At 42.3% G+C, this 18,565-nt stretch overlaps 1 protein-coding gene across 4 annotated transcripts in view; it reads right to left on the bottom strand.

Moving 5' to 3' along the window:
* IL6R (interleukin 6 receptor) overlaps positions 1 to 18,565 on the bottom strand; it is a 34,033-nt gene that overhangs the window by 7,497 nt on the left and 7,971 nt on the right. For all 4 annotated transcript variants that reach the window (XR_013264805.1, XR_013264806.1, XR_013264807.1 and 1 more), the window contains exons 2-9: positions 11,990 to 12,208; positions 11,738 to 11,858; positions 11,454 to 11,629; positions 10,742 to 10,902; positions 4,572 to 4,710; positions 4,250 to 4,281; positions 4,131 to 4,170; positions 3,218 to 3,323 (exon numbers count right to left, since the gene is read on the bottom strand). Coding sequence is in view for 1 of the 4 variants with exons in the window: in XM_077463937.1 (XP_077320063.1) it covers positions 3,218 to 3,323; positions 4,131 to 4,170; positions 4,250 to 4,281; positions 4,572 to 4,710; positions 10,742 to 10,902; positions 11,454 to 11,629; positions 11,738 to 11,858; positions 11,990 to 12,208 (994 nt within the window). In the remaining 3 variants the exon portion in view is untranslated. The remainder of the gene's footprint in view (positions 1 to 3,217; positions 3,324 to 4,130; positions 4,171 to 4,249; positions 4,282 to 4,571; positions 4,711 to 10,741; positions 10,903 to 11,453; positions 11,630 to 11,737; positions 11,859 to 11,989; positions 12,209 to 18,565) is intronic.

Genomic DNA, 18,565 nt, shown 5'->3' with positions numbered 1-18,565 from the left:
AAATTAAAGGGATAATGTAAAAATGAAAAATAAAATAAATAAGGAAAAAAAAATTCTATTACAAGGGATGTTTACATGTAATAGGAATAATAGTGATTAAAAAAAAAAATGAAAGGGACAGTGCAAAAATAAATAAATTAGAAAAAAAATGAAAGGGACAGTATAAAATAAATAAATAAGAAATAAAGTTAAAGGGACAATGTAAAATAAAAAAAAATTTGAAAAAAATAATTAAAGGGACAATGTCAAATAAATAAATAAGAAAAAAATTAGCGCCCCCAACCCTCCTTTGCTTTTAAAAGAAGAAGAAGAGAGATCTTATCTTATAGATCTCTCCATAAAGAGGAACCTGTCATCCCTTATTTCTATTACGAGGGATGTTTGCATGTAATAGAAATAAAAGTGAATAAAAAATAAATAAAAGGGACAATGTAAAAATAAATAAATAATTTAAAAAATGAAAGGGACGATGTAAAATAAATAAATAAGGAAAAAAATTAAAGGGACAGTGTAAAATAAATAAATAAGAAAAAAAATGAAAGCGCCCCCATCCCTCCTTTGTTTTTAAAAGAAGAAGAGAGATCTGGGGTCTTATAGATCTCTCTATAAAGAGGGACCTGTCATCCCTTATTTCTATTACACGGGATGTTTGCATGTAATAGAAATAAAAGTGAATAAAAAAAATGAAAGGGACAATGTAAAAATAAATAAATAAGAAAAAAAATGAAAGGGACAATGTAAAATAAATAAATAATAAAAAAAAAATGAAAGGGACGATGTAAAATAAATAAATAAGAAAAAAAATGAAAGGGACAATGTAAAATAAATAAATAAGAAAAAAAATGAAAGGAACATTGTAAAAATAAATAAATAAGAAAAAAATGAAAGGGACGATGTAAAATAAATAAATAAGAAAAAAAAATGAAAGGGACGATGTAAAATAAATAAATAAATAAATAAGAAAAAAAAATTAAAGGGACAGTGTAAAATAAATAAATAAGAAAAAAAATGAAAGCGCCCCCATCCCTTCTTTGCTTTTAAAAGAAGAAGAGAGATCTGGGGTCTTCTAGATCTCTCCATAAAGAGGACCTGTCATCCTTTATATCTATTACAAGGGATGTTTGCATGTAAAAGAAATAAAAGTGAATAAAAAAAAAATGAAAGGGACAATGTAAAATAAATAATAAAAAAAAATGAAAGGGACAATGTAAAATAAATAATTAAGGAAAAAATTAAAGGGATGATGTAAAATAAATAAATAATAAAAAAAAAATGAAAGGGACGATGTAAAATAAATAAATAAGAAAAAAAATGAAAGGGACGATGTAAAATAAATAAATAAGAAAAAAAAATGAAAGGGACAATGTAAAATAAATAAATAAGAAAAAAATGAAAGGTACATTGTAAAAATAAATAAATAAGAAAAAAAATGAAAGGGACAATGTAAAATAAATAAATTAGAAAAAAAAATGAAAGGTATATTCTAAAAATAAATAAATAAGAAAAAAATGAAAGGGACAATGTAAAATAAATAAATAAGAAAAAAAATGAAAGGGACAATGTAAAATAAATAAATAAGAAAAAAAAATGAAAGGGACAATGTAAAATAAATAAATAAGAAAAAAAAATGAAAGGGACGATGTAAAAAATATAAATAAGAAAAAAAATGAAAGGGAAAATGTAAAATAAATATATAAATAAGAAAAAAATTCAAGGGACAGTGTAAAATAAATAAATAAGAAAAAAAATGAAAGCGCCCCCATCCCTCCTTTGCTTTTAAAAGAAGAAGAGAGATCTGGGGTCTTATAGATCTCTCCATAAAGAGGACCTGTCATCCCTTATTTCTATTACAAGGGACATTTACATTTCTTGTAATAGGGATAAAAGTGATTAAAAAAAAAAAACTAATTAAAGGGATAATGTAAAAATGAAAAAATAAATAAATAAGAAAAAAAATGTAAAGTGCCCCCATCCCTCCTTTGCTTTTAGGAAGAGAGATCTGGGGTCTCATATATCTCTCCATAAAGAGGACCTGTCATCCCTTATTTCTATTACAAGGGATGTTTGCATGTAATAGAAATAAAAGTGATTAAAAAAAAATGAAAGGGACAATGTAAAAATAAATAAATAAGAAAAAAAATGAAAGAGACAATATAAAATAAATAAATAAGAAATAAAATAAAATAAGAAATAAAATGAAAGGGACAGTGTAAAAAAATAAAAAAAAAAGAAGAAAAAAGAAAAAAGAAGAAAAAAATGAAAGGGACAATATAAAATAAATAAGGCATAACATTGAGGGGACAATGAAAAATAAATAAATAATAAAAAATAAAATAAAGGGACAGTGTAAAATAAATAAATAAGAAAAAAAATGAAAGCGCCCCCATCCCTCCTTTGCTTTTAAAAGAAGAAGAGAGATCTGGGGTCTTATAGATCTCTCCATAAAGAGGACCTGTCATCCCTTATTTCTATTACAAGGGATGTTTGCATGTAATAGAAATAAAAGTGATTAAAAAAAAAATGAAAGGGACAATGTAAAAATAAATAAATAAGAAAAAAAATGAAAGAGACAATATAAAATAAATAAATAAGAAATAAAATAAAATAAGAAATAAAATGAAAGGGACAGTGTAAAAAAATAAAAAAAAAAGAAGAAAAAAGAAGAAAAAAATGAAAGGGACAATATAAAATAAATAAGGCATAACATTGAGGGGACAATGAAAAATAAATAAATAATAAAAAATAAAATAAAGGGACAGTGTAAAATAAATAAATAAGAAAAAAAAATGAAAGCGCCCCCATCCCTCCTTTGCTTTTAAAAGAAGAAGAGAGATCTGGGGTCTTATAGATCTCTCCATAAAGAGGACCTGTCATCCTTTATATCTATTACAATGGATGTTTACATTTTTTGTAATAGGAATAAAAGCGATTAATAAAAAAAAAAAAATTGATGGACAGGGTAAAAAAACATAAAAATAACAATAATAATTAAGAAAAAAATTGGATTTCTGGCGGATCAACAGGCATTTATTATTGATCAAAAACACTTTCAATGGGATATTTATTAGAGAAAAAGGGAGGAAATAAGAGGAGATGATTGGTCGGGGTTTTATATACACTTCCTGAATGATAAAAGACTGGTCTGCAGGGCTCAAAAGCAGAGATGAAGGAGAGGGACCTCCATAGGGGTAAGAGGGGTTGTCTGTCACCTACTTACCTCATTAGTATCCCCAGGAACAGGACAAGGACCATGACAAAACTCACCCCCGCCACAAGCAACACATAGCGGGGGACGGGGGCAGGGGGCTTCTCCACTGTTATTGCTGTAAGACATTATAGGGAGAGTTATAGAGGAAGGAGCAGAGCCCTCCAGCAGTGCAGAGTATTTCAGGAGAGGAGAGTTCTAGAGCAAGGAGCAGAGCCCTTCAGCAGAGAAGAGTGTTTCAGGAGAGGAGAGTTATAGAGGAAGGAGCAGAGTCCTCCAGCAGAGAAGAGTATTTCAGGAGAGGAGAGTTATAAAGGAAGGAGCAGAGTCCTCCAGCAGTGCAGAGTATTTCAGGAGAGGAGAGTTATAGAGGAAGGAGCACAGTCCTCCAGCAGTGCAGAGTATTTCAGGAGAGGAGAGCTATAGAGGAAAGAGCAGAGTCCTCCAGCAGTGCAGAGTATTTCAGGAGAGGAGAGTTATAGAGGAAAGAGCAGAGTCCTCCAGCAGTGCAGAGTATTTCAGGAAAGGAGAGTTATAGAGGAAGGAGCAGAGTCCTCCGGCAGTGCAGAGTATTTCAGGAAAGGAGAGTTATAGAGGAAGGAGCAGAGTGCTCCAGCAGTGCAGAGTATTTCAGGAGAGGAGAGTTATAGAGGAAAGAGCAGAGTCCTCCAGCAGTGCAGAGTATTTCAGGAGAGGAGAGTCCTCCAGCAGTGCAGAGTATTTCAGGAGAGGAGAGCTATAGAGGAAAGAGCAGAGTCCCCCAGCAGTGCAGAGTATTTCAGGAGAGGAGAGTCCTCCAGCAGTGCAGAGTATTTCAGGAGAGGAGAGTTATAGAGGAAAGAGCAGAGTCCCCCAGCAGTGCAGAGTATTTCAGGAGAGGAGAGTTATAGAGGAAGGAGCATTTTCAGCATTGTTTCTCTCGCACCTTCTGGTTCCTCTTCTTCTGCTGATGTCATAATGAAGTCCTGAGTGCAGTAAAGTTCACAATCAATACATAATTCTTCTAATATGGGGTCACCCTCCTCCCCCGACTCTCACACTTACCGTCGTTGTGGGCGGCTCACTTTCCTCTTTTGCTGAAAAAAACAGAACATTGAGGGAATCATTATCACCGACCTCCTCCTCTGCATCCCATAAATATCAGAATGATTCAGAATTGGAAGGGCAGCCACATGTAGGAAGGGCAGCCACATGTAGGAAGGGCAGCCACATGTACGAAGGGCAGCCACATGTAGCGAGGAGCTAAAATGTGACTTTCCACGCATGCACAGGGCAGTTAGATTGCATGGAATGTTTGTTGGGATTCCAGGTTTGATAAGATAATATTGGGATGATATTAGATGCCCATTTTAACACAGCGCTGTACCTGACCAGGGGGTGCCAAACGCCTCTTCACTCCACGCGCTCCAGGGCAACGAAAACTCCTCTTTTGCCCTCACGCGCACACCATGCCGTCTCCTCTCCAGCGCATCATTGATCATGAAGTGCTTGTCACTGGTCGTCCCCTGAGGGAAGCAGAATTTCACATTTGTAGGATTTATGGTTCTTGCTGTGGGTGGATCCACCATTAACTTTACAATTCTCCATAAATAGTACTACAGCAGTCTACTTATATGCTTACTTGATTAGGGCAGGTGTGAACTGTCCTTTTCTCATTGAACCATGTGACTTGAACACAGGATGTCATAACCAGTCTCAGGTTTTTGCCATCTGCTGGTCGTTTCTTAGAATTTCAGCTCAGATCAGTGCAGTGCACACCTGCCCTAATCAAGAAAACCTTTAAGTAGATTGCTGGAAATTCAGCTATTGCCATTGCTTTCATGATTAGGACAGGTGTGAACTGTTCTATTTTCATTGAAACACATGACCTTCCATGAAGGACCTGTTGTATTTTATCCAGACCAGAATCAGAAACTATTAGGTTTACAGCATCTGGCCACCAGCCTGTTGACTGCAACTCTGTTCTGTTTCCTTGAACCACCTTCTGAGGGCTTACACTGCATCTACCTTCCTTGGTAGTTGGCTGTCAACACCGGAGACAGTGCACATCCACTGCACTCCACAATGCAGGATGTAATAGTCAGTCTCAGGTTTTTGCACTCTGCTGGTCATTACTTAGAACTGCAGCTCAGATCTGTAAAGTGCACACCTTCTCTAATCAAGAAAGCGTTTAAATAGACTGCTGGGCATTCAGCTACTGGCACTGATTTCATAATTAGGACAGGTGTGAACTCTTTTATTCTCATTGAAACACATGACCTTCCATGAAGGAGCTGTTGTATGTAATCCAGACCAGAAGCAGAAACTATTAGGTTTACAGCATCTGGCCACCAGCCTACTGACTGTAACTCTCTTCTGTTTCCTTGAACCACCTTCTGAGGGCTTACACTGCATTTACCTTCTTTGGTAGTTAGCTGTCGGCCCTGGTGACAGTGCACAGCCACTGAACTCCACAACGCAGGATGTAATAGTCAGTCTCAGGTTTTTTGCCGTTTGCTGGTCATTACTTAGAACTGCAGCTCAGATCTGTAAAGTGCACACCTTCCCTAATCAAGAAAGCGTTTAAATAGACTGCTGGACATTCAGCTATTGGCATTGCTTTCATAATTATGACAGGTGTGAACTGTTCTATTCTCACTGAACCACGTGACCTTCAATAAAGGAGCTGCTGTATTTTATCCAGACCAGAAGCAGAGACTATTAGGTAGGCAGAATCTCGACACCAGCCTGCTGACTGCTACTCTCTTCTGTTTCCTCAAACCATCTTCCGAGGTCTTACACTGCACCTGTCTTCCTTGGTAATTGGCTGTTGGCCCTGGTGACAGTAGACAGCCACTGAACTCCACAACGCTCGATGTAATAATCAGTCTCAAGATTTTGCTGTCTGCTGGTCATTACTTGGAACTGCAGCAGTGCACACCTGCCCTAATCATAAGCTTGTTTAAGTAGACTGCTTCACATTCAGCAATTGCTTGACTCTAGATCATATATCATTCTGTTTTACACATTTTGTATTTTATCCAGACCAGAAGCAGAAATGATTAGGTTTACAGCATCTGGCCACCATCCTGCTGACTGCAACTCTCTTCGGTGTCCTTTAACCACCTTCTGAGGGCTTACACTGCATCTACCTTCCTTGGTAGTTGGCTGTCAACCCTGGGGACAGTGCACAGCCACTGAACTCCACAGCGCAGGATGTAATAGTCAGTCCGAGGTTTTTGCCATCTGATGGTCATTACTTAGAACTGCAGCTCAGATCTGTAAAGTGCACACCTTCCTTAATCAAGAAAGCGTTTAAATAGGCTGCTGGACATTCAGCTACTGGCATTGATTTCATAATTAGGACAGGTGTGAACTCTTTTATTCTCATTGAAACACATGACCTTCCATGAAGGAGCTGCTGTATGCAATCCAGACCAGAAGCAGAAACTATTAGGTTTACAGCATCTGGCCACCAGCCTACTGACTGTAACTCTCTTCTGTTTCCTTGAACCACTTTCTGAGGGCTTACACTGCATCTACCTTCCTTGGTAGTTGGCTGTTGGCCCTGGTGACAGTGCAAAGCCACTGAACTCCACAGTGCAGGATGTAATAGTCAGTCCGAGGTTTTTGCCATCTGATGGTCATTACTTAGAACTGCAGCTCAGATCTGTAAAGCGCACACCTTCCCTAATCAAGTGTTTAAATAGACTGCTGGACATTCAGCTATTGGCATTGCTTTCATAATTATGACAGGTGTGAACTGTTCTATTCTCACTGAACCACATGACCTTCAATAAAGGAGCTGCTGTATTTTATCCAGACCAGAAGCAGAGACTATTATGTAGGCAGAATCTGGACACAAGCCTGCTGATTGCTACTCTCTTCTGCTTCCTCAAACCATCTTCACCTGTCTTCATTGGTAATTGGCTGTTGGCCCTGGTGACAGTGCACAGCCACTGAACTCCACAGCGCAGGATGTAATAGTCAGTCTCAGGTTTTTTTGCCTGTTTGCTGGTCATTACTTAGAACTGCAGCTCAGATCTGTAAAGTGCACACCTTCCCTAATCAAGAAAGCGCTTAAATAGACTGCTGGAGATTCAGCTATTGGCATTGCTTTCATAATCATGACAGGTGTGAACTGTTCTATTCTCACTGAACCACATGACCTTCAATAAAAGGAGCTGCTGTATTTTATCCAGACCAGAAGCAGAGACTATTAGGTATGCAGAATCTGGACACAAGCCTGCTGATTGCTACTCTCTTCTGTTTCCCCGAACCATCTTCACCTGTCTTCATTGGTAATTGGCTGTTGGCCCTGGTGACAGTGCACAGCCACTGAACTCCACAACGCTCAATGTAATAATCAGTCTCAAGATTTTGCCATCTGCTGGTCATTACTTAGAACTGCGGCAGTGCACACCTGCCCTAATCATGAGATTTTTTAGACTGCTGCACATTCAGCCATTGCTTGACTCTAGATCATATATCATTCTGTTTTACACATTTTGTTTGTGGACTTTTAAGCACCGAGGACTGCATGATTTAAAGGGGAACGCAAACTTTATATATTTTGATTGGCAGCATGTACATTTTGAAGATGTGCACTGGGGATTGCATGATGTAAAGCAGATTGTGAACTCATTTTGCACACACTTTGTGTTAGCGAGCTCTTAGCTAGGGGAGGGGACTGATTTTAGCTGCACAGGGATATCTGAACTTTTGTTGCACTGGTTGCAGATGGCAGCGATAAGGAACGGTGTGTGTGCCGAGTACATTTTTCTTTCCAGTTTCCACCCCCACAAGGTTTCAGTTTCGCAAAAGCTGTTTTTGTCAAGGTGCAAAAAAAAAAAAAAAAAAAAAAAGTTGAACCCTAATATCGAATTTTTAATTTCTTTTTTTTTTTATATCTGTACTTCATTTCTCCGGTACCAACTGTCAGTCTGCAGCAGCTGGAAAATGTAGGGGAGGTTGGGGGGGAAGTGATGATTTTTTTTTCCAGTTGTAATATTAGATAAAAAAAAAAGTTATATTAGTGCAGCTTGGACAGGAACTAAAATATGTCTTCCCCGGAAGCAAATTCGCAAAGGACTTTGTATTAAAGTGGGCCATATATGGATTGAAATTTGGCCAATTCGGCAGGGAAAGAAAAACGGACCCACGTATGACACAGCTGTACACTCTAATTTGGCTGCGACAATCACAGGTGTAGAACAGATATTATAACATTATTTAAAAAAAAAATAATAATAATTTGGTCACGTTTAAACATCATTAACTTTTATAAAGCGCCTAGGTGAGATTATCCACCCCTGTGTACTAAAAGTATTAAGTTCATCAAATCACTTCACTATATCTTAATTTCTTAGACTCTAATTCAGCTGGGACAATCACAGGTGTAACATTATTTAAAAAGAGATTTGGTCACGTTTAAACATCATTAACTTTGATAAAGCACCTAGGAGAGATATTATCCACCCCTGTGTACTAAAAGTATTAAGTCCATTAATTCATTACATCCTCATATCTTAGACTCTAATTCAGCTGGGTGAATCACGGGTGTAAAACAAAAAATTTTACATTATTTAAAAGAGATTTGGTCACCTTTAAACATCATTAACTTTGATAAAGCACCAAAGAGAGACATTATCCACCCCTGTGTACTAAAAGTATTAAGTCCATTAATTCATTACATCCTCATATCTTAGACTCTAATTCAGCTGGGTGAATCACGGGTGTAAAACAAAAATGTTAACATTATTTAAAAGAGATTTGGTCACCTTTAAACATCATTAACTTTTATAAAGCACCAAAGAGAGATATTATCCACCCCTGTGTACTAAAAGTATTAAGTTCATTAAATCAATATATATTCATCTTAATTTCTAATTCAGCTGGGACAATCACAGGTGTATAATAAAATATTGTAACATTATTTAGAAGGAGATTTGGTCACATTGAAACATCATTAACTTTATTAAAGCTCCTAGGAGAGGTGCTATCCACCCCTGTGTACTAAAAGTATTAAGCTAATTAAATCACTATGTCTCAATTTCTCAGGCAGCTCAAGGAGGGTGTACAGGAGGGAGAGTGCTCAGGGTGGGTGTACGAGGGGGAGAGAGCTTAGGGAGGGTGTACAGGAGGGAGAGAGCTCAGGGAGGGTGTACAGGGGGAGAGAGCTCAGGGAGGGTGTACAGGAGGGAGAGAGCTCAGGGAGGGTGTACAGGGGGAGAGAGCTCAGGGAGGGTGTACAGGGGGAGAGAGCTCAGGGAGGGTGTACAGGGGGAGAGAGCTCAGGGAGGGTGTACAGGAAAGAGAGAGTGCTCAGGGAGGCTGTACAGGGGGAGAGAGCTCAGGGAGGGTGTACAGGAGGGAGAGTGCTCAGGGAGGGTGTACAGGGGGAGAGAGCTCAGGGAGGGTGTACGGGAGGAGAGAGCTCAGGGAGGGTGAACGGGGGGAGAGAGCTCAGGGAGGGTGTACGGTGGGAGTGAGCTCATGGAGGGTGTACGGGGGGAGAGAGCTCAGGGAGGGTGTACGGGGGGAGAGAGCTCAGGGAGGGTGTACAGGGGAGAGAGCTCATGGAGGGTGTACGGGGGGAGAGAGCTCAGGGAGGGTGTACGGGGGAGAGAGCTCATGGAGGGTGTACGGGGGGAGAGAGCTCAGGGAGGGTGTACGTGGGAGAGAGATCAGGGAGGGTGTACGGGGAAGAGAGCTCAGGGAGGGTGTACGGGGGGAAAGATCTCAATTCGGGTGTACAGGGAGAGAGAGCTCATGGAGGGTGTACAGGGGGAGAGCGCTCAGGGAGGGTGTACGGGAGGGAGAGAGCTCAGGGAGGGTGTACGGGGGAGAGAACTCAGGGCGGGTGTACAGGGGGAAAGAGCTCAGGGATGGTGTACAGGGGGAGAGAGCTCAGGGAGGGTGTACAGGAAGAGAGCGCTCAGGGAGGGTGTACGGGAGGGAGAGAGCTCAGGGAGGGTGTACCGGAAGGATAGAGCTCAGGGAGGGTGTATGGGGGGAAAGAGCTCAGGGAGGGTGTACGGGGGGAGAGAGCTCAGGGAGGGTGTACGGGAGGGAGAGAGCTCAGGGAGGGTGTACCGGAAGGATAGAGCTCAGGGAGGGTGTATGGGGGGAAAGAGCTCAGGGAGGGTGTACGGGGGGAGAGAGCTCAGGGAGGGTGTACGGGGGAGAGAGAGCTCATGGAGGGTGTACGGGGGGAGAGAGCTCAGGGAGGGTGTACGGGGGGAGAGAGAGCTCATGGAGGGTGTACGGGGGGAAAGAGCTCAGGGAGGGTGTATGGGGGGAGAGAGCTCAGAGAGGGTGTACAGGGGGAGAGAGCTCAGGGAGGGTGTACGGGGGAGAGAGAGCTCATGGAGGGTGTACGGGGGGAGAGAGCTCAGGAGCAGTGTACAGGAAGAGATACAGGAAGAATAGAGCAGCGGGGCTTGTTCCCTCCTGTTAGCTCCGCAGGGGTGGAGCACTACACAGTAATTCACAAGCTGATTTGCCAGTATAGCAGTACCCCTATTGGATCGGTGCATTTTATGGTAACAGACTTACATTGGAGACATGCTGGGTGCCCTTCACATGGTACTGCACTTGGTACTGCAGCCTATAGAAGTCGTTCGGCCACGTCCCGGGGCGCGACCAGGAGACCCGGAGCTTGCGGGGCTGGTGCTCCAACGAGGTGACCGTCACGTTGATTGGGGGGTCGGGCTGCACTGGAGGGGGGGGGGGGGGAGAAAATGACAGAACACCGGAAATACATTATTAATGGAGTCACATTTCTTTCCATCCTGAGAGGAACTAATACACACATACCAAAAAAAAAAAAAAAAAAAGCCAGTGCCTGACATGTATAAAACATGTAATATAATTATCTTCTATGATCGCTAGCTCCATCTAGTGGCCATAATGTGGTATTTTTCTGAAAAACCTCAATCAAAAACGACAACTTGTCTTTTTTTAAATCAAATTCAGATGTGACCCTGACATGCTGAGTGGGAGCAGTGGCCACACCCATGAGGGAATATTCAAATATCGGCACAGGTAGCCAGCAGTGAAGGAACCCATAGGCAAAAGGTTTCCAAATAGGGATTGGGGGGAGGGGGGGTCATGTTCAGTGTGGCAGTGCTTACTTGTAGCCTAAACAGAAGGCAGGGTACTGGAGTGGGGAGGTCTACAGAGCTTTGGGTGGTATCCTCCTCTGAGCACCATAGGGGTGGGACACTACTACTTAAGCCCCGCCCATGCGGTTTTCCTGCCGTTGTACCTAGCATCTCTGCGGTGCTGTCCACTGTGTTGCTGGTCTGGCTGTCTGTCCGACCGATGACGCAGAGGGACAAGACGTGCCGTCCATTGTCTCCTTCCTTGTACAGCGTAGAGCAGGTGAATTTACCGGCCAATGGGATGTAAGTGCAGCGGTTCTTTTTGTGGTTCCCGCGCATCCTATAAGGAGGGGGGGGAGGGGACGGAGAGAACAACCAACTCAGCATGTGTGCAATTCATAATTTGAGCACAAATTTTACAAAACGCCTCCAATGTCACGGCACTTACATCCACGCGATGAGCGTGACCTTGGGGTGTGGGCGGAGCTCCCTCGTGGTCTGCCAGTCGCAGGTGATGTTGTAGGTGGGGTGGCGGATGTAACACGAAATCCACGGCTTCTCAATGTCATCTGAAAATAGAATAGAGTTTGGCCTCAAAAAAAAAAAATATATGAAAATAAAAGAACCCCAACCCCCAATTTGAGACCCCTGTGTGGGTGTGTTGGTTTACCCCGGACAATGGAAAGCCGTTGCCGCTCACCTTTCACCAGCAGCTGCACGGTACAGGCGGGGGTGCCGCCCCGGTGACAGGTGTAGGTATCCTCATCCTCGTAGCCGATAGACGTCAGGGACAGGTGGGAGCCGTCCTGCAGCTTCCTCGTCCGGTTGTGGCGACTCCACCAAGTCTGACCGTGGCAGCCGGGACAGGTCAGGTTCACGTCCGAGTGGAGTGAGACCACCTTGGCATTCTCCGAGAGCTCTGGGGCAGAGAAAAGGGCGAGGATAAAGCTAAATGGCAGAAATGCAAAGAGCAACTTCAGGCCCCCCCATTAATTGAAGACTATAGACTATGGATTATGGACTATAGACTATAAATTATGGACTATGGATTATAGACTATAGACTATGGGTTTTAGACTATAGACTATGGATTATAGACTATGGACTAGGGATTATAGACTATAGATTATAGACTATGGACCATGGATTTTAGACTATGGACTATGGATTATAGACTACGAATTATAGACTATAGATTATAGACTATGGACCATGGATTTTAGACTATGGACTATGGATTATAGACTACGAATTATAGACTATAGATTATAGACTATGGACTATGGATTAGGGATTATGGACTATAGATTATGGACTATGGATAAAACAAAATTGGATTATAACCTATGGACTATGGACTATAGTCTATGGATTATAGACTACAGACTATGGATTATAGACTATGGTCTAGGGATTATAGACTATAGACTATGGACTATGGATCATAGACTATATGCTATGGATTTTAGACTATGGACTAAGTGTTTTAGAGTATGGACTATGGATCATAGACTATGGACTATGGATCATAGACTATGGACTATGGATTATAGACTATGGACTATGTATTTTAGACTATGGACTATGGATTATAGACTACGAATTATAGACTATAGATTATAGACTATAGATTATAGACTATAGACTATGGATTATGGACTATAGATTATGGACTATGGACTATAGACTATGGACTATGGATAAAACAAAATTGGATTATAACCTATGGACTATAGTCTATGGATTATAGACTATAAACTATGGATTATAGACTATAGACTATGGTCTAGGGCAGGGATATGCAATTAGTGGACCTCCAGATGTTGCAGAACTGCAAATCCCATGAGGCATAGCAAGACTCTGACAGCCACAAGCATGACACCCAGAGGCAGAGGCATGATGGGACTTGTAGTTTTGCAACAGCTGGAGGTCCGCTAATTGCGTATCCCTGGTCTAGGGATTATAGACTATAGACTATGGACTATGGATCATTGACTGTGGACTATGGATTTTAGAGTATGGACTATGGATTATAGACTATAGACTATGGATTATAGACTATGGACTATAGAATATGGTTTATAGACTATAGACTATGGATTATAGACTACGGTCTAGGGATTATAGACTATAGACTATGGACTATGGATCATAGACTATGGACTATAGACTATGGACTATGGATTTTAGACTATGGACTATGGATTATATACTATGGACTATTGATTATAGACTAGGGATTATAGACTAAGGATTATAGACTATGGACTATAGAATATGGATTGTAGACTATGGATTATAGACTATGGACTATAGAATATGGATTATAGACTATGCATTATATACTATGGATTATAGACTATGGACTATAGAATATGGATTATAGACTATGGATTATGGACTATAGACTATCAATTATAGACTACAGACTAGGGATTATAGGCTATAGACTATGGATTATAGACGATGGACTATAGAATATAGATTATAGACTATAGACTATGGATAATAGACTACGGTCTAGGGATTATAGACTATAGACTATGGACTATGGATGTTAGATTATGGACTATGGATTATATACTATGGACTATTGAATATGGATTATAGACTATGGATTATAGACTATGGACTATAGAATATGGATTATAGAATATGGATTATAGACTATGGACTATCGATTATAGACTACAGACTAGGGATTATAGACTACAGACTAGGGATTATAGACTATAGAATATGGATTATAGACTATGGACTATGGATTATATACTATGGACTATTGAATATGGATTATAGACTATGGATTATAGACTATGGACTATAGAATATGGATTATAGAATATGGATTATAGACTATGGACTATCGATTATAGACTACAGACTAGGGATTATAGACTACAGACTAAGGATTATAGACTATAGAATATGGATTATAGACTATGGACTATGGATTATAGACTATGGACTATAGACTATGGATTATGGATTATAGACTATGGACTATGGATTATAGACTATGGATTTTAGACTATGGACTATGTCTTTTAGACTATGGACTATGGATTATAGACTGAACCAGGGATATGCAATTAGTGGACCTCCAGCTGTTGCAAAACTACAAGTCCCATCATGCCTCTGCCTCTGGGTGTCATGCTTGTGGCTGTCAGAGTCTTGCTATGCCTCATGGGACTTGTAGTTCTGCAACAGTTGGAGGTCCGCTAATTGCATATCCCTGCTATAGACTATAGATTATGGACTATGGATTATAGACTGTGGACTATGGATAATGGACTATGGATTATAGACTACGGATTATGGATTATAAACTACGGTGCACAGGCCAGGGACTATGGATTATGGGCAGTGGACTATGGATTTTGGACTACGGACTATCAATTATTGACTATGGAATACAGACCATAGATTATACAGACTAGGGATTATAGACTACAGACTAGGGATTATAGACTATAGAATATGGATTATAGACTATGGACTATGGATTATATACTATGGACTATTGAATATGGATTATAGACTATGGATTATAGACTATGGACTATAGAATATGGATTATAGAATATGGATTATAGACTATGGACTATCGATTATAGACTACAGACTAGGGATTATAGACTACAGACTAAGGATTATAGACTATAGAATATGGATTATAGACTATGGACTATGGATTATAGACTATGGACTATAGACTATGGATTATGGATTATAGACTATGGACTATGGATTATAGACTATGGATTTTAGACTATGGACTATGTCTTTTAGACTATGGACTATGGATTATAGACTGAACCAGGGATATGCAATTAGTGGACCTCCAGCTGTTGCAAAACTACAAGTCCCATCATGCCTCTGCCTCTGGGTGTCATGCTTGTGGCTGTCAGAGTCTTGCTATGCCTCATGGGACTTGTAGTTCTGCAACAGCTGGAGGTCCGCTAATTGCATATCCCTGCTATAGACTATAGATTATGGACTATGGATTATAGACTGTGGACTATGGATAATGGACTATGGATTATAGACTACGGATTATGGATTATAAACTACGGTGCACAGGCCAGGGACTATGGATTATGGGCAGTGGACTATGGATTTTGGACTACGGACTATCAATTATTGACTATGGAATACAGACCATAGATTATACAGACTAGGGATTATGGACTACATATTATAGATTATAGACAACGAACTAGGGTTTATGGACTATGGGCTTTGGACTGGATTTTGGATTAAGGATTATGGACTACAGACCAGAGAGTATGGATTATGGATTATGGACTATAGATTATGGACCAGGGATGCATAGTGTGTATAGAGCAGTGTACATGACCCCAACGAAGGTGTACTGCTTTTCCTTACAAGAGGAAGTGAGAGGAAAAGGAGAGGTCCAGGATCTAATGGAGGACGTCACAAGGAGGCAGACAACATCGTAAGAGACAATTATTATGAAGAATCGATTAAAGGGCCATAAGCAGTGGATGTCTATAATGTCATTTTGCAGATTGAGGATATCTTTAGTGTCACTTTAAGGCATGCTAAAGTGGCCTCTCAGTGGTACCCTATGTAATGGTTAAATGATGGCATGAAGGAGGGGCTCTCCATGTTGCAGTGGGGCACACTGCGAATTTATGGCGGTGACCAGCCTGTGGCGATGGTTGAACCGCACAGCCAAATTGCCCCCCCCCCCCTGGAAACCCCAACAAAGCAAGTTCAGGGAAGGAAAAGGAAGACGAGCGCCCTGCATCCGCCCAGACGCGGAGAACAAAGTGCAGAGTCTCAGGATGTCACCCCCCCACCCCCCCCCCGGCTCAGCCGCTGCCTATGCAAATCACCCCAATTTACATACTGGAAACCGTAACATCTGCAGAAGGGCGCTAACCAACCACAGGAGAAAGAGAGCCGAAACCCCGGCCTGAACCCCACGAAACGTCTCCCTCCACCTGAAACTGGATTATATGTAGAGTAAAAGGGAACTCTACTGGGGTTCCCACCATCCCTGTGCCAAGTTCCCCGGCCTGTACACCCACTGTGCCCATTATGAGGGGTTCCCACCATCCCTGTGCCAAGTTCCCCGGCCTGTACACCCACTGTGCCCATTATGAGGGGTCCCCACCATCCCTGCGCTGAGTTCCCGGGTCTGTACACCCGCTGTGCCCATTATGAGGGGTTCCCACCATCCCTGTGCCAAGTTCCCGGGTCTGTACACCCGCTGTGCCCATTATGAGGGGTTCCCACCATCCCTGTGCTGAGTTCCCAGGTCTGTACACCCGCTGTGCCCATTATGAGGGGTTCCCACCACCCCTGTGCTGAGTTCCTGGGTCTGTACACCCGCTGTGCCCATTATGAGGAGTTCCCTCCACCCCTGTGCTGAGTTCCTGGGTCTGTACACCCGCTGTGCCCATTATGAGGGGTTCCCTCCACCCCTGTGCTGAGTTCCTGGGTCTGTACACCCGCTGTGCCCATTATGAGGGGTTCCCTCCACCCCTGTGCTGAGTTCCTGGGTCTGTACACCCGCTGTGCCCATTATGAGGGGTTCCCACCATCCCTGTGCTGAGTTCTCGGGGTCTGTACACCCGCTGTGCCCATTATGAGGGGTTCCCACCATCCCTGTGCTGAGTGCCCGGGTCTGTACACCCACTGTGCCCATTATGAGGGGTTCCCACCATCCCTGCGCTGAGTTCCCAGGTCTGTACCCCCTGCTCTGCCCACTGCAAACATCCAAATTTCCCCGGGGTGGATGGGAATAGAGTCGGGAACCTTTGATGGATCCCGCATGGATTTATGAAAGGTCTCCCCCGGTTTGGGGGGTCTCACTCCTCCTGCTGCAATTCCCATGTTATTAATTTAAAAAAAAAATCCAAAATTGGAGGGAGGAGTCTGTGATTATCATCTGCTGGCACTTTTAGTAGGCAAATTGGCTCCTGTGTTGTGGTGGTTTCTTCCTCTTCTGCATGTACAACCTTCAGAACATACAATGTATAGAACACACAATAGTACATTATGTAAGAATGACTCACCCAACCCCCGCTATGCCAGGGGAACTCGGAACCTGTGCTGACTCAGACAATCAGACATCGAATAATGATAATAAACAGGATAGAGGGAAATGGGTCTGTACAGGGCAGAGAGGGAACTGGAAGATCAGGACCTCCCCTGGAAGGTTTACTTGTTTGCTGTTCCATATTTTCAGGCCGGGCCACACACTACCACCAGGAGAACCAGGCAGCTGCCTAGGGACACACTGCCGCCTGGGGCTCAGCCGCCTGCCTCTGGTTCCTGTACCCTCCGCCGGCTTCCCCACACAGGGCTCCATTCACAAAGCGGGATCTTACTGCATCTGAGTAACTGGCATGGTTGTTAAGGAGCGGGCGGCCGCCACGTCCTTGGCAACCGATGAGTAATCAACTGTCAACGGGGTCCACCGCCGCCAGACGAATGTAAAGAAAAGAATTGCTGGCATCAAAAAAAAATCACAGAAAAAAGCACGGCGTGGGCCCCCCTCCAATCCATACCAGGCCTGATATCATTAAGGGGGGGTGCCCCCGCAGCCCCACCCCCTTTCCACACTGTTGTTACTTTTTGGCACGGGGTTCCCCTCAAAATCCAAACCAGGCCTGATGGGTCAATTTTTTTTGGTGATTTTTTTAATGCCCGCAATTCTTTTCTATATATTCCGCTGTCAACGGGAAACCCCGCTGACAGCTGATGACTCATTGGTTGTTAAGGACGTGGTAGCCGCCTGCTCCTTAGCAACCATGTTGTTTTACTTAAAGAATTTTGATGTGTTTTTTTTGGAGGGGTGGGGGAGGGGGAGCAAGTAGCTGGTCATGCCCCGGGTGCAAAATAGTCTGGCACCGGCCCTGGTACCAGGACTGTTTAATACAATATAGAGTATTTTTCCCTTCCCTCTCCTCTCCCTTATCATCCACTACTTTCCATCCCCCCCCCCTTTTTATTCTTCTTCACTATTTCCTCTTCTGCTCTCTTTTCCCATCTTCTCTCCCATCCTCTCTCCTTTCCCATATTTTATTCCCCCATCCTCTCTCCTCTTCATCCTCTCCCATCTTTTTCTTTTCTTTCCTCTCCTCTCCTTTCCTCGGCTCTCCCCTCCCCTCTTTCATCTTCTCTTCTTCCATCTTATCCTCTTCTCCCATTTTCTTTTCCTCTCCTCTGCCATCTTCTCTTATTCTCCTTCTCCTCTCCTCTACCATCTTCTCTTCTCCTCTCCTATCTTCTCTTCTTCTCC

Source organism: Lithobates pipiens, unplaced genomic scaffold (assembly GCF_037356315.1).
Source record: "Lithobates pipiens isolate NorthernLeopardFrog02 unplaced genomic scaffold, aLitPip1_a1.2 Scaffold_30, whole genome shotgun sequence".
Lineage (NCBI taxonomy): Eukaryota > Metazoa > Chordata > Amphibia > Anura > Ranidae > Lithobates > Lithobates pipiens.
Note: the sequence above shows the minus strand (reverse complement) of the source record. Positions and strands in the feature narration are given on the sequence as shown.